The sequence below is a fragment of the Xiphophorus maculatus genome, chromosome 10 (assembly GCF_002775205.1).
Source record: "Xiphophorus maculatus strain JP 163 A chromosome 10, X_maculatus-5.0-male, whole genome shotgun sequence".
In the NCBI taxonomy this organism is placed as follows: Eukaryota; Metazoa; Chordata; class Actinopteri; order Cyprinodontiformes; family Poeciliidae; genus Xiphophorus; species Xiphophorus maculatus.
The window spans coordinates 14,186,175-14,199,806 of record NC_036452.1 but is presented as its reverse complement, the minus strand read 5'-3'; the positions used below and the strand labels follow the sequence as shown (position 1 = coordinate 14,199,806).

The 13,632-nt window shown below is 37.3% G+C and overlaps 1 protein-coding gene across 3 annotated transcripts in view; it reads left to right on the top strand.

Annotated features, from left to right (window-relative positions):
- The window catches only part of LOC102218069 (rho GTPase-activating protein 27), a 30,968-nt gene extending 17,441 nt beyond the window's left edge, over positions 1-13,527 (top strand). The window contains exons 4-19 of one of the 3 annotated variants that reach the window (XM_023341187.1): positions 1,274-1,513; positions 2,909-2,989; positions 3,113-3,241; positions 4,163-4,243; positions 4,357-4,419; positions 5,662-5,729; positions 7,563-7,647; positions 8,707-8,808; positions 8,976-9,074; positions 9,921-10,026; positions 10,606-10,740; positions 11,097-11,195; positions 11,282-11,359; positions 11,449-11,580; positions 11,729-11,834; positions 12,409-13,527. In XM_023341187.1, the coding sequence (XP_023196955.1) occupies positions 1,274-1,513; positions 2,909-2,989; positions 3,113-3,241; positions 4,163-4,243; positions 4,357-4,419; positions 5,662-5,729; positions 7,563-7,647; positions 8,707-8,808; positions 8,976-9,074; positions 9,921-10,026; positions 10,606-10,740; positions 11,097-11,195; positions 11,282-11,359; positions 11,449-11,580; positions 11,729-11,834; positions 12,409-12,586 (1,782 nt within the window). In that variant the 3' untranslated portion in view covers positions 12,587-13,527. Of the gene's footprint in view, positions 1-1,273; positions 1,514-2,908; positions 2,990-3,112; positions 3,242-4,162; positions 4,244-4,356; positions 4,420-5,661; positions 5,730-7,562; positions 7,648-8,703; positions 8,809-8,975; positions 9,075-9,920; positions 10,027-10,605; positions 10,741-11,096; positions 11,196-11,281; positions 11,360-11,448; positions 11,581-11,728; positions 11,835-12,408 lie in introns of all 3 variants that reach the window. The other 2 variants (XM_023341186.1, XM_023341188.1) reach the window with 2 other exon arrangements.
- Positions 13,528-13,632: the final 105 nt, after the last annotated feature.

Sequence of the window (13,632 nt, the reverse complement as noted above, 5' to 3'; positions counted from 1 at the left end):
TGGATTTCAAAAAGGGACAGTGAGTATTAATTTTTGAATAGCATGAGATTTCACAGGAATTTTGTCATCACAGGGAAAAGTTTTACCCTATCAATAAACATATAAATTCACTTGTTTTGGGGTTTGTTTTTCTTTTACATTCCAAGAAGCAAGTGACCCAATTTTTGCCCTTCAGTGACTTCATATGACTTGCAAAAAGAGGAAGAGAACATGAAAGTCAGTGTAGCTTGCTTCTCTGGAAGTCAAAGACTTGACATGAAGATCGTAGTAGTAACTGAGGAAACTGACATTATTCAGTGACTCTGAATTAAGCTGGAACATTTCAACATGAAGTATGAACAAACAGTTTGTGTCACTTGCTGCAATTGAGGAGCGATAAATCGGAAAACTTACGTGTCTGTTGAAATTCCTGTTTAGAGGTCAAAAGTTTCCATTTTTAATCAGAAATTCCTAGATATACCTAAAATAGAACAAATCTGTTTAAACTGCTCAGTAATCATTTATGACAAACTCTCATTTTGTTTGGATTAATGAAAACCAAAAATGTACAAAACATGCAGTAGAAAGACCATGAGGGTTACTGATTCACCTGTAGTACAGGCATAGGTGTGGCCATTACACACCATTCCTCCAGTAAAACGTGGTGTTGGCAGCATCATCACTGACAAGAAAGCTCGTCAGAGATAATGGGAGGGTGAATAAAGAAAAGTACAAAGCATTCCTGTGTGAGCATTCCTGTTTGAAGCTGAGAAAAGACTTGAGACTGCGGTGTAGGTAGAACAACAACTTTAAACACACAGTCAGAGCTGCATTGAAATGTTTTACATCAAAGCACATTCTGTGTCTATTGTCCGGTCAAGTCTTGACATAAATCTGAGAATCTGTGGCGAGATTTGGAAACTGACCATTACTGAGGCTAAAAATGGCTGAGCTTCTACTATGTTGCAAAGATCAATGGTTTATGGATCAAAGATTATTGGATTAAAAATTACCCTTATTCTTCTCCTTTCTCTTCATAGTATACTACGTTATGTTGATCAATCTAAATGTAATACAGGCAGGTTTATGATTGCGGGTATGAACATTTTTAAAAACATCTGACAAGTGTGTTTTTTCGACTAGATTTACTCCAGATTAATCCCATCTCTGATGATGTCCAACCTTTCCCCAATAGTTTGTTAAAATTTACCCTGCAGTGTAATTTTCACTAAAAAGACAAACAACTTCAAAATAAGCAATAAATTGTTTTAATTGTTTACACTGTTTTTGTTAGCCTCCCTTACCTGTGGAGGACTACCCATCAGAGGATTACCCCGGTGCAGACCAAGCAGAATTTTATGAGGATATCCAGAACACGGGACCCCCCACTCTTCCAAAGGAGTACGCTCTTGGCCACGTGAGTCGGACCACCATCCCCCGGGCCAACCTGGACCGCAGTACCCCGCCTGGCTGGAACCTCACTGTGGAACCCAATGGGACATGGGTTTTCACCAGTGAAAACTCTCCAGATCAGGTATGGACAGAACCTCAATATAACCAAAGAACATTTGAATTATGTGTTTGAATACAAGAAAGGTCGATGTGTCAGTTGGCGTTTGGTGGACTTTAACATTAAATGTGCCAGCATTGCAGGACTTATTTTCAGCCCTGGCTGTTCCTCCTCCGATTTCAGTAGTTCTGCTAGTAGCATAACAAAGAATAGAGCTGGAGAGAAAATGTTAAATGATGCTTTCCTTCACATCTAAGCACATCTTCTGAAGGGGTGGATAATGACAACAAACGTGGAAGTCTCACCTTTTCTGCATTACATACCTACATGGTTTTCTCTATTTTATTCTGAGGAAACATTCTGTTATGCCACTGAAAAGGTAAAAGTGTCTGATTTCTCAGAAAAACTCATCATTTTTGCCTTAAAGTTTAAGCCAATACTACACCAGTTAGAATACTCAGACGGGCACTACAGCCAAAAGTTTTCTCTGTTAATTGGCTCAGACACTGAGGAACAAGCAACGTGACGGGTAATTATCATGCAATGAAAGACATTTCTTACCTGGCACACTTTATTCTCACCATAAATAACAGTCTGCCTGCTGACTCTGCTTGAGCTATGACTGGTAACCCTGACACAAACTGTGTTCTCTCCTGAGTTCAGCCCCCTCCCCCAACCTTGGCTTGCACTCTCACCTAAATTCAAGACCCAATTTGTTGGATACTCCTGAGAGAAAAAGAGACTATTTTTGATGGATGAGGAGAAATTCATTTTCTTCATATCTTCATAACAATCCATGCTGTGATGATAAATGATAAATTTATAGACTCAACATTGTCATACATGCATGAGAGGGCCTTCCTGTTTAGTGGCTGTGACCTAAAAAAAGTTCATTCTTTCAGAAAAGTATGTTTTGAAAATCACGTCAGCTTTGAGAAATATCATTTGTTCATGTTTCGTCCTTTAAGAATCAGTTATGACATCTAAAATGTGATATATGCCCTTTAAAATCACATCCTGTTTTATTAAATGGCACCTGTTTTTCATTATATTGTTGATCTGTTTTTTAAAGCCCTAAATATAATTTGTTGTGAGATTTAAGTCGTCAGGCAGCTCTGGTTGAAAAACTGCATTAGAAAAAGAAGTTCAGTTATTACTCTGAATTAAAAAGAGGCGATCAGTGGAAATGTGTGAAAACAGTTTATGTTGATGAGCACATGACGTTTTTGAGTTACAAGAACTGACATTGTTTTGTCACCACGTTACTAAACATATGATTCAAATGAGAACATGTCTTTCTTTTTCTTTTTTTATAGAAAATATGTTATTCTGTAACTTTTTAGATTTTTTTATTTTGCTTTGTGGCTTAATAAGTTACAGAAAAATATGCCAAATAAAAATGTTTCTGTTGTCTAACAGTGGATCAAGTCTGTGGATGATCAGGGGCAAACCTATTACTACCTAAGAGATGGCACCAAGTCCGAGTGGAATCTACCTGAGGTAAAGACCCTTCTCTACTTTACAGATTTTTCTGGCAAATTAAGTTAAGAATGTGGAATCTCAGTCATTTTTGTGGTGTGAAATTTCTTTCTTACTTTTGTTTTGGTTTTTTTGTCCTTGAAGGCCCCTGCAGCTCCTTCCCACCCCAATGTCCCGAACGGCTTCGAAAATGAAAATGTGCATGTCATCAAAAACTGGAGAGATTCGAGGGTACCTGCTCAATTCTCCACTGGCCAGGAAGATGGGGTACATGTATGTACACACTAACACCATCACAGACATGTGCTTGTACACACAGGTTGTGTGACACATCCAGGGTGTGTCCAACAGCTAAATATAAAGTTATGCAGTTGGCAAGTAGTGTGAGTAAGTCTGTGTTTATCCGCCAACACTGAAAAGGTTTAACCCTTATTTAGCAAGGCAAATCAACTGCATTGCTCTCTGATTGAGGGAGAGGCAACATTTGCACAAACGCCAGTGAGACGCCTGTGTACAAATACGGGCTTTTGCTTTTCCTTACTACAAACCTCGGGATCCAAAGGTTGAACATTTTCCCAATGGGTGCAGTGGAGATCACTTAAACAGAAAATATTGAATTAATAAATTCTTGTCATGTGGGATGACATAGGCAAGGTACTCACGGGCTACTTTTCGACATTAAAAGTAGTCTAATTGTAGAAAATCAATCACTTAAGATGAGAAAGATAGAACAGATTTTGCAGGTTTGCCTTAAAAGAAAGAAGGTTTCTGTTTTGGTCTTGAAAGAAAACATTGTGGTTCAGTTCTTGTAGCATAAGAACTGGAGATGAGAAACTCTTTCTATGTGAACACTTCTTGTATTCAGCCAAGTTCAATACATGAGTGTTCCCAAATCTGCATTTGTGTGAAACTCGCAATGTCTCACTCTGAAACAATTGAAAAAAGTATTACAGCACATTGACAATGAGTTTTAATCACTTGAGTCATTACTCTAACTCCTTGAGTTGAAAATAATCAATCTACCAAAATAAGTTCAGTTTGACTAATTCTGGTAAAATTACTCACTTGTAGGAGGAAGTTGCACCCACTGAAATCTACGACACACTTCAGTTTTTTCCTGCTTATTCTTCTGTCCTGTTTTGTCTTACAGTAGCATAATCAACACTAAGATTTTCATTTGTGCTCTGATTTTAGAGATTCACCCAGAGTCATCTGAGGAACACATCAGACCACAGCAGCGACAGCTCCAGTACGGGAAACTCTCCAGAGCATAATGTAAGTGGACTTTTTGCTCTTCCATTTGAGTTTTGTGACATCAATAATGTTGAACCATTAAGCCCTCCGATCTATCCCTACATCTGAATGGTGTTTTGTTCCTCTCCTTTAAGGCTGTTGGGTTTAGGCCCTGGAGAAATCCTTATTATTTGACCTCAAAGTGGCTGCGCTATAATGTGGGTTATTAGTTTAAGCACTCACCTGAGCTTTAGCCATAGATAGCAGGGTCTATCTATGATGGGCAGAAGGTGTGATATTAATAACTTGATAAGCATTTTTTTTTTTTTATAATTTCCATAAAAACTTTAGCCATTCAAATCACCCTGCCTCTCATTAGCAAACCATCTTTTCCCTGCAGCAATATAAAAAGCATCTCCCATGTGCATCACCACCATTGCAGAAGAATATATTAATAAAGTAATAGGTCTTGCCTTAGTACCAATCCAGGAATACAGTATGTTGTGTTTACTGAAAGCAAAAGCAAAATTTCAATATGCTTGCATCTAGACGCTGATATGAGTTTAGCTGAACAAAATATATGAACAAAATAACTAAAGATTAGTTGATTATCTGTTGGAGTTTCAGATCTTTCACATCATTGTGATTTCCAGAACGAATCCAATTATTTCAAAGTACTTTGTAAGTAATCCTAAGCAGATGTTTCTTCATCCTGCATGGTTGACAGAATATGGCCTTGTTTATGACCTCAAAGCATCAAACTCTTAAAAGCTTCCCTAAGCCAAGTCTTATAATAACTGTGGATTAATAATCTTAACGCGTCTTGCACAGCTTCCCTCCCCACTGCCTGACTTTTACTTCCTGCTGTTCTGCTTCAAGCTTCCACGGCAACAACCTAACTTATGACCTAGCTATTAATTCGCTAAGTATTGGACTTTTTCGGTTAAAAGACTGAAAGAATATTAATCGAAAAGCCAAGTTTCTTCTTAAGTGTTGAGAAATATCTAAGCGGCTTGCAAAGCTGTGCTTTACGTTTCACTTTCAGTCTGTGCTCTTTAATTTTGGTCAGTGAATCTTAGGTCAGGCAGTCTTTTTAGCTTCTACTGACTGTGTGACATTTGTTTCACAATGTAGCATTTATTGTAGTTTTCTTCTACTAAAAAAGGTCCTAATGCCAGGTGATCTTTATACACTCAGTCTGCAGAACAAAATGTCTCGTCCTTGTCTTGGTGTCTATTTGCAAACTTTAGATGCAGATTTTTGTGGTCAGGGTGCAGAGGGTTTTTTTTGTCCTTTGCAGATGTCACTGCACTGTGGAATAATGCAAGAACACCCCAGAATCATTTTACACATTTCATTTTTTGTTTTATTTTCCTGTAGAACATCGCCTGCTCCATCTCATTTTTGCACAAACCAATCTTCAAAACAATGAAATACTGGCTTTTCTGATACAATTCCAGGTACAGAATTTGGAGAAAGCTGGAATTCTCAACAAAACAAAAATCAGTGAGAACGGAAAGAAAGTAAGGTAAGCCACATTGTTAATTTTTTAGACGTTTGTGTTCCATAGTTTATGTATATTTAGATTCTTACACAAGTTAATCTCAATAAACTATAACATTATTGGAAAATGTAGCCTTTATTCAAAAAGTAAAGTAGCATGTGTTTCTGTTAAATTAATTATTGTGGCTTACATCCCATGAAAACCCAAAAGTCAGATCAATAAAAAGTGATTTTTAACCTAGACTTGTAGCCCTCCTGAAAAGTATATTTATCTACTGTAGTGCATATGCATTTGACACTTGGCAAGGACTCCTTTGAGGTGAATTACTGCATTGGCGCTATGCTGCTTATCCTGTGTTAAAGGTGGGTGAAAACGGTTTTAAAAGCGATTTAAAAACTAGAAGGATGGTAAAAAGCAAGATGTTCCAAATTGTTTTAAATTCTCTCTCTCCTCTAAGCAGCCAAGAGCAAACTCTCTGCGAGGAAACGTGAAGCTCAACAGGTTCGACAGCAATTAGAGAGCTAAGCCATGTGGACATTTAAAAGTCACCACAAGTATTTTAAAATCTGTTCTCTGACACACAGAGAGCCAAGGAAGAAAAAACAGAGGAGATGTCATTTGATCAGATTTCCTTGACGGAGGTTAAAAGACAGGCAGCTGCGTTTTCACTTCTTGCAGACATGATAGTGAGGCATGACTAAGTCAACACAAAGTGCATTATGGTAATAAAAACTGCCAGCAATGATTGCTCAACACAGTTGATCAATCTCCCCCTACTGGAAATCATTGCTTGCTGATTGTTTTAGGCATTCTTTCAGAGAATATGGGTTGATTGATGAGGATTTCAGCTCATCTCCTGAGTTGATTCTGGTGTCACATGTTTTCTCCTGCCAATATTCCAAAGGTTACGTCTGGAGTTGACCCAGATTGTTGCCAATCCAGCACAGTGATACCAGGGTCATTAAAGGACCTGTGGTACTTTGTGAAAAAGGTGTGAAGTGAAAGTTTGCGAGCAGAGGCAAGCATTAAGTTCGCTAAAAATTCAGCTGCACTGACTTGGGACTTGAATAAGCACACAAGGGACCGCACCAGCAGATAGGATTAGTCATCAAATCAGTGTGAAAACTTCATACTATCCCTCAAACAGCTTGATTATATACCTCTGCACTATTCCTACTGATTCTGGGACCTTGATTTCCAAATGAAATTCAAACCTGCTTTCATCTGAAAACAGGAGTTGAAGACTTAGCACCAATTTTTTTTTTAGCCTTTTCAGCACAGGGTAAGACATTCTGACATTGTCTCTGGTTCAGGAGAGACTTAACATAAAAAGTGCAACAGTTGCAGTCCATGTCCTTCATAGGTATGTGTGGTGGCTTTTGAAGCCCCCACTCGAGCTGCAGTCCATGCCTTCTGAATCTCTTCCAAACTCTTGAACAGGCTTTGCTTCCTAATCCTCGTAAGGCTTCCGTTTTTCCTGTTGTCTGTGCAAACATTTTCCAACACAATTTTTTCTATTAACATTCTTGGATACAGAACTGTGTCAAACTCCAGCTCCATTGCCGATGGCATTTTGTGGCTTATACTCCTTGTGGAAAGTGTCACTGACTTTCTCCTTGTTAAGTCAGCAGTCAACTCTGTGATTGCAAAGAGGCAGCCTCTGTAGAAATCTGCTTTTACTGCAGTTAAGCCATATTTTTTTCACTTTTGGTTTTCATTAGTTGTAAGCCAGAATGATCAAAATGATCAGGTATAATCTTTTTGCTTTTAAAAACTTAATTATTAAAATCATTTTCAGTAATGTTATCAGTTTTTGAGATGCACCTAATTTATATGTGTCTTGTTTTTTTTTTCCAGGAAAAACTGGGTTCCAACATGGACAGTTCTCCATGGAGGAGTCCTGACGTTCCACAAAGACCCCAAACCCTCCCCAGGGGCTGTGGTAGGGTCCTCACTTTATTAAAATAGGTGCTTTATGTAGAAAAAAAAACAAGTTCTGGCACTTCTGTTATTGTCATACAAATGTGGGCCAGGAATGTGTGTAGTATTTCTATATACTTTTGTTTATCAATCTATACATTAGCAGTTTTATTGTACTTGGAACCACTTTTAATAACTTCAAGCATGGACATGAAAAATAACTGAAAAAACAAAGAAATAAAGGAAAACTCCTAAAAAGCGCAAAGAAGTGACAAGTCACCCTTAGACTCAAGAGTTCAATAAGCTTATTACTATTACAGCCAGAAAAATATATTTCTTCTCAGTATTCAGCCTAGCCTCAACAAACCCGGGGCACCGATGAGTTGTTCAGTCATCAGTTGATCTGATGAAAATCCCAAGTCGACTTTGCCAAAACAAAGATGCTTGTGCTTCCATGGTTGTTTGGATTTTTTGTTTGACTGTTTGATGGGGGTAATTTATGCGTCATAGTTTCTGCCATTTTAGCTCAATCCTTGAGGTTTATTTTCGAAGTTTATTTTTGTTTTCTCCTTCCTTAAAATGTATGTATTTTTTTTCCTGTCATTATCTAATTTGTTTTTAGTACAGCTCAGGACTTGCTATGTTCGATTCAACCCCTTGTATTAATTATTGCCCGTAAGGTCTTGTCATATAAATATATTCCTTTATATTTCGTTTCTTAGTTTATTCTTGCATATTGTTCTTTGCTATTCTGCTTCTTAAACTAGTTTTAGCCTTTCTTGATTTATTCTTATCTCCTTCTCATATTATTAGTCCACCTCCCGTTTCTCTTGCATTCAGGCTCACCAGTAATCTTCACTCTTGTGATTCATCTGCGCTGCCTCTTCATCCCCAAACAAAACCCTAAACCGCAGCACTGCCTCGGCTGTTCTGTCACTTCTATCAGAATCGCCGGCATAGACGAGCTGGCAGTGACAGTCGCGTCTTTTGTTCAACTTCAGCTCACCTCCTGGAATGTGGTGCAGTCAGTTTGGTAATCAGCTGATATTTTTTTTTTTCCCTTTTGTTTTTCAACAAGCAGAACAAGACCAATCAGATTGTTCCAGAGTTTACGGTGGAACTGAAGGGCGCTACGATTGGCTGGGCCACAAAGGACAAATCCAGTAAAAAGAATGTTTTAGAGGTGTGTTTGTTTGTTGACACTGAAAGCAATGTTAAGTGTTCTGCTGAGTGGATGAGTTTTACTTTAGAACATGGTCAGTTAAAAATATAATCATGTACATTAAAAAAAATTATTTGAATCATTAATAAAAACTTTGATTAAATCCCATTGATGTATTTTATTCCCAGCTCAAAGGGAAGAATGGTGTGGAGTTTCTTATCCAGTACGATACGGAAAGCATCATCTATGACTGGCACAAAATTTTAAAGGACACCATTCAACAGCTCGTAAGTCCTTACAGTGAACAGAACCATCAACAGGAAGTAGTTCAATGACAAAAAAAAAAAGCATCTCTTATGCAAATGTTTTGAATTTGCAAATTAGGATTGCTTGATCTTTCCAGGACACAAAGACTGATTTTATGTTTGGGTTTATTTTTAAACGTGAGCCCACAGGGAGAAAATGGTGAACTTTTCATAAAACCAGGAAATGGGAGGAACAACATATTATGGGTTTGGCTTAAGGTTAAAAAGATCCATTCTGTCATCAGCTAATCTCACTGAATACCTTAGATTCTGTTTTACATTTCTTCTGTCAGGTCAGAAAATGCCAAATGAAGTCTTGAATTGAAAGACCTTTACTTTAAGCCATTGAGGCTCTGACTGAGGAATTCAGGTGTTCCTGCACTGAACCCTCCCTGCAAACCTGCAGAAATGCTTTACTGCGTATTGGCTTAAATTTCTATGTTTGTGTAAAGTTAAAACCTTCTTGTCGTGGCCAATCACTCCTAGGTCATTCCCAGGTCCTTTATGAAAGTAAATACTTAAAGAAATTTCTTTTTAAAATTGCCCTCTTTGATTTCAGTATTTGCTTTGGATCTACAAACAATAACATATCTGAATTACGTTATTAATCTTAATCATAAATGTTTTTTTTGTCAAAAAATTGTAAAAGGGCATCTAGTAGCTAGAATGCAAATGGCACCAACTGTACTTACCCAACTGCTGGGAATATTCATTGTTGCCAAAAAATCAAATAAATAAATAAAACTAGTTCTTAATATACTTTGCTCAGATTGAAACTAAATTAATCCATGTTCATGTTTCAACACTGCATTCATCTCTGTTCATCAGGACTACCAGGAGCATCATTCTGAGGAAGAGGATGGGGACCTGTATGAACAAATTGGCAATACAGACAAAGACGAGAAACCCGGCGCTGCCGTAGACAAGCGAAGACGTAGGTTAACTTAATTTTGGTGAAATGGTTTTGATAAACTGAGCTTGGTTGCCTTTGGCGACAAACAGCAGCTTGGTACAAGATGCCCAGAAGGACAATGTTCTGTATGGTTGTAGAATCTAAAAATCATCTGTGGGAGTTTGGAGATTATGTGGAAAAGAACTTTTTTTTTTTTTACCTGAGTGAAGTTCTAAATAATTTATCCTAACTGGGAAAGTTTATTTAGGGTGTTGAAGAGGCTCAGTACTGCTGTTGCTGAGGGGTCATGTGTGTTTGGTTGTCGGGTCTATTTGTGTTTTGTGGATCTGAAGAAGACTTGAAGTACTACATTAGTAAGTAGTACTGTGAATAATTTTAAAGGCTATATTGCTATACTTACATATCCAAAAACAGGAACTGGTTTCACATTCTCAGCACACAGATGAACTTGTTTACAGTGTATACTGGACCTTCCAGGGACGCTTTATGTCTTCAATCCTGTTTGTGATGAAAAACCTGAAGCTAAAAGAGTAGCCTCATGATCTCTGCCTTTACCTATGACCACAAAATATGGACTCACACTCTGCGTATGTTTTTTAGACCCAAGGCCAAGCATATCTCAGTCGCCCAGCAATGCAGGGGAAACTGACCCGAAGAAGGTTCGGACCAAGCTGATGAAGTTCCTCATGAAGCGCCCAACCCTGCAGTCAGTCAAAGAAAAAGGCTACATCAGAGGTCAGTTTGGCAAAGATTTCTAACCAATGATTTTATGGATGGCTGACGGAAATATTCATCCCTTTATTGTTTTAGATACATTTTACTCTTTTGGTTTTTATATTTTAAAAAAATAGGTAAAATTAAGAACTTAAATGGATGACATTAGATTTCTTGTAGGTAATAATATAACTACAACAGATCAAAATAGCTGTACTTTGGTTAAAATTAAAAAAAAAACAGTAATAGTAAAGCTTGTTGCATAAATCTCAATCAATCTTACGCTTTTTGCTGTTTTGTCACGATCTTTGTATTAAGAAGATTGTTAGTATCTTTGTTTTTCATGCCGTCAAAAATAATGATCTTATTTTGTGCAGAAAACGTGTTTGGTTGTCATCTGCACACACTGTGTGCCCTCGAGAGGACCACAGTTCCAAGTTTTGTGGAGAAGTGTATCAAAGCAGTAGAGAGGAGAGGTGAGTTAAATAAGTCAAATATTTAAATCCTTTTTTTTTTCTCTTTATATTAAAGTAGTTAATCAAAAGCTGCTGGTAATTTCCAGGTTTAGACATTGATGGGCTATACAGAGTCAGTGGGAACCTTGCAGTCATACAGAAGCTTCGTTTCAAGGCTGATCATGGTGAGGTCCATTTATGGTTTGTTTTAATTTTATACAGTAGCGCCCCCTGCTGGGTTTTAATGCTTTGTGCGCATGTTGTCTTAAAACAGAGGAGCTGGACCTGGAGGATGGTCAGTGGGAAGACGTTCACGTCATCACCGGAGCACTGAAATTATTTTTCCGAGAACTTCCTGAACCTCTTTTCCCATTCAGCCACTTTAATGACTTCATCGCAGCTATAAGTAACTACATTTTTCACTTCTTAGATATGTAATTTCATGGAACAATTAGTAAAACTTTTGTTTGTTTGTCTTTTTTTAAATCTTATTTTGTTTTTATTGATTGCTCCATATTGATGCTGTATTTACTGGTTTTCTTTCATCTTTCTAGGAATTTCTGATTACAACACAAAATTTTCTCACATTTATGAACTGGTCAAATCACTTCCTACTGTAAACCATGACACTATGAAGCTGCTTTTTGGGCATTTACAAAGGTTTGAGTCATTTTTTCTGCTCTGATTGATTTTCTATTGCATTGCTTTGAAAATAATAGCATTTTATAGTGCCTTCTAAAGTTTTTAATACCACTTCAATGTTTCACCAAAAACATTTTTCATGTCATAGACCAACACAAATTAATGCAAAGTTGTGAAGTCGAGGGCAAATCATAAAAGTTTTTAATATCTGATGACAAACACAACTCAAAAACGCGAGCCAAGCGTCTTTCAGCCCCCCTTACTCTGACATATCTAAATAAAATCCATTGTGACCACTTGCCTTCAGAGGTCTCCTAAAGAGAAAATAATGACCACATCTGCCTAATGTAGTCTCACTTTAAATACAACTGTTCTCTGAAGATTTTACAAGCTTGTTAGAAAACATTAGTGAATAATCAACATCAAGAAGATCTAGGAACACAGCAGGAGCCTGACAATCAAATGAATTGAAATATAAAAAGGAAAACAACTTTATTTTCCTGCTAAAAATAAAAGATTGTATTTCTGTCCCTGGGTAAATTCCAGTTTACCCAGACTCACTGTTTCTTCTCTCTCTCTCTGTGAACGAAAGGGTAATTGAGTATGGAGAAGACAATCGCATGACCGTACAGAATGTTGCCATTGTGTTTGGCCCAACGCTTCTTCGGCCGGAGACGGAGACGGCGAACATCACCATGCACATGGTCTTCCAAAACCAGATTGTGGAGTTCATCCTGAATGAATACAGCCGTATCTTCCACTCTAGCTAAAGCAGTCGCTTGTGCACCCGGACAAAAGTACATAAAGTGCTTGACTTTTCTTTTTTTTTTATGGTTTCCCTTTGCATGTACATCAGCAGCTTGAATGCCACATGTAAAATGGAAGTTGTTTTCTGGAATAAGTTAAATGTGCCATTGCAATTAACCTGCCAAGATGAGGGATTTTCAGCTGTCGTTGCTCTGTATGTTTGTTTTTTTTGTTTTGTTTTGTTTTTACCTGAGGACGCTTGCACTGTCAAACTGTCTGCGCCAGTATTTTAGGAATGTGTCTGAACCGCACAGGTTTGAATTTTCTTCAGTGAAAGAAGCACTGTATCACACTGCTTTCTCTCTTTGAGTCTCTAAATTGTCTAAACCTCACAAGCCACTTTCTCCTATTTTGACTCTTGCTTTTTTTGTTTTTAGTTGAAGTCAAAGTGTCAAAACAAAGCAGGGTACACCTAGAAAGCATTAATGCTGTCTTAAATTAGCTTTCATCTTTATTTTAAAACATTTGACATCTTTTTTTTTTTTTACCTTTCGGATTTTATGCTACAGTATATCATTTAAGTCAATAACTGAGATTGTATTCTAATATTTTCCTTTTTTTCTCACCTTTGCCCTTGAATTTATTGTAATATAGACAACTGAAGTAATGCCACCATGTGCCAACGTGTTGGTCTGAAGTAGAAGATGAAATAGATATAGATTTTAAAAGACAGTAAGAGTATTTTTCAATTTTGCTGTTCTTAAAGAGATTGTAAAATAATGCCATGAAGATGAATAATGATTTAATGAGAGTTTGAAGTAAACAAAATCTAATAGTGAAATAGAAAAGTGAAAATTAGCATAACTGTATGTCCTGTAAATAGTAATAAATGGCATATTTATGCCGCAAGTTGGTGAAAAAAGCACAAGTTCTTTCTGTAATAAATTAACTTTTGAAAAAAAAACACAGAGGTTTCTTTTTTTTTTTGCATCAAAATGTGTCAAATAGTTCACACTCATGTCATTTGGGGGCCCACACCAGCTATGTCCATCACAGGTTTGATGCTTTG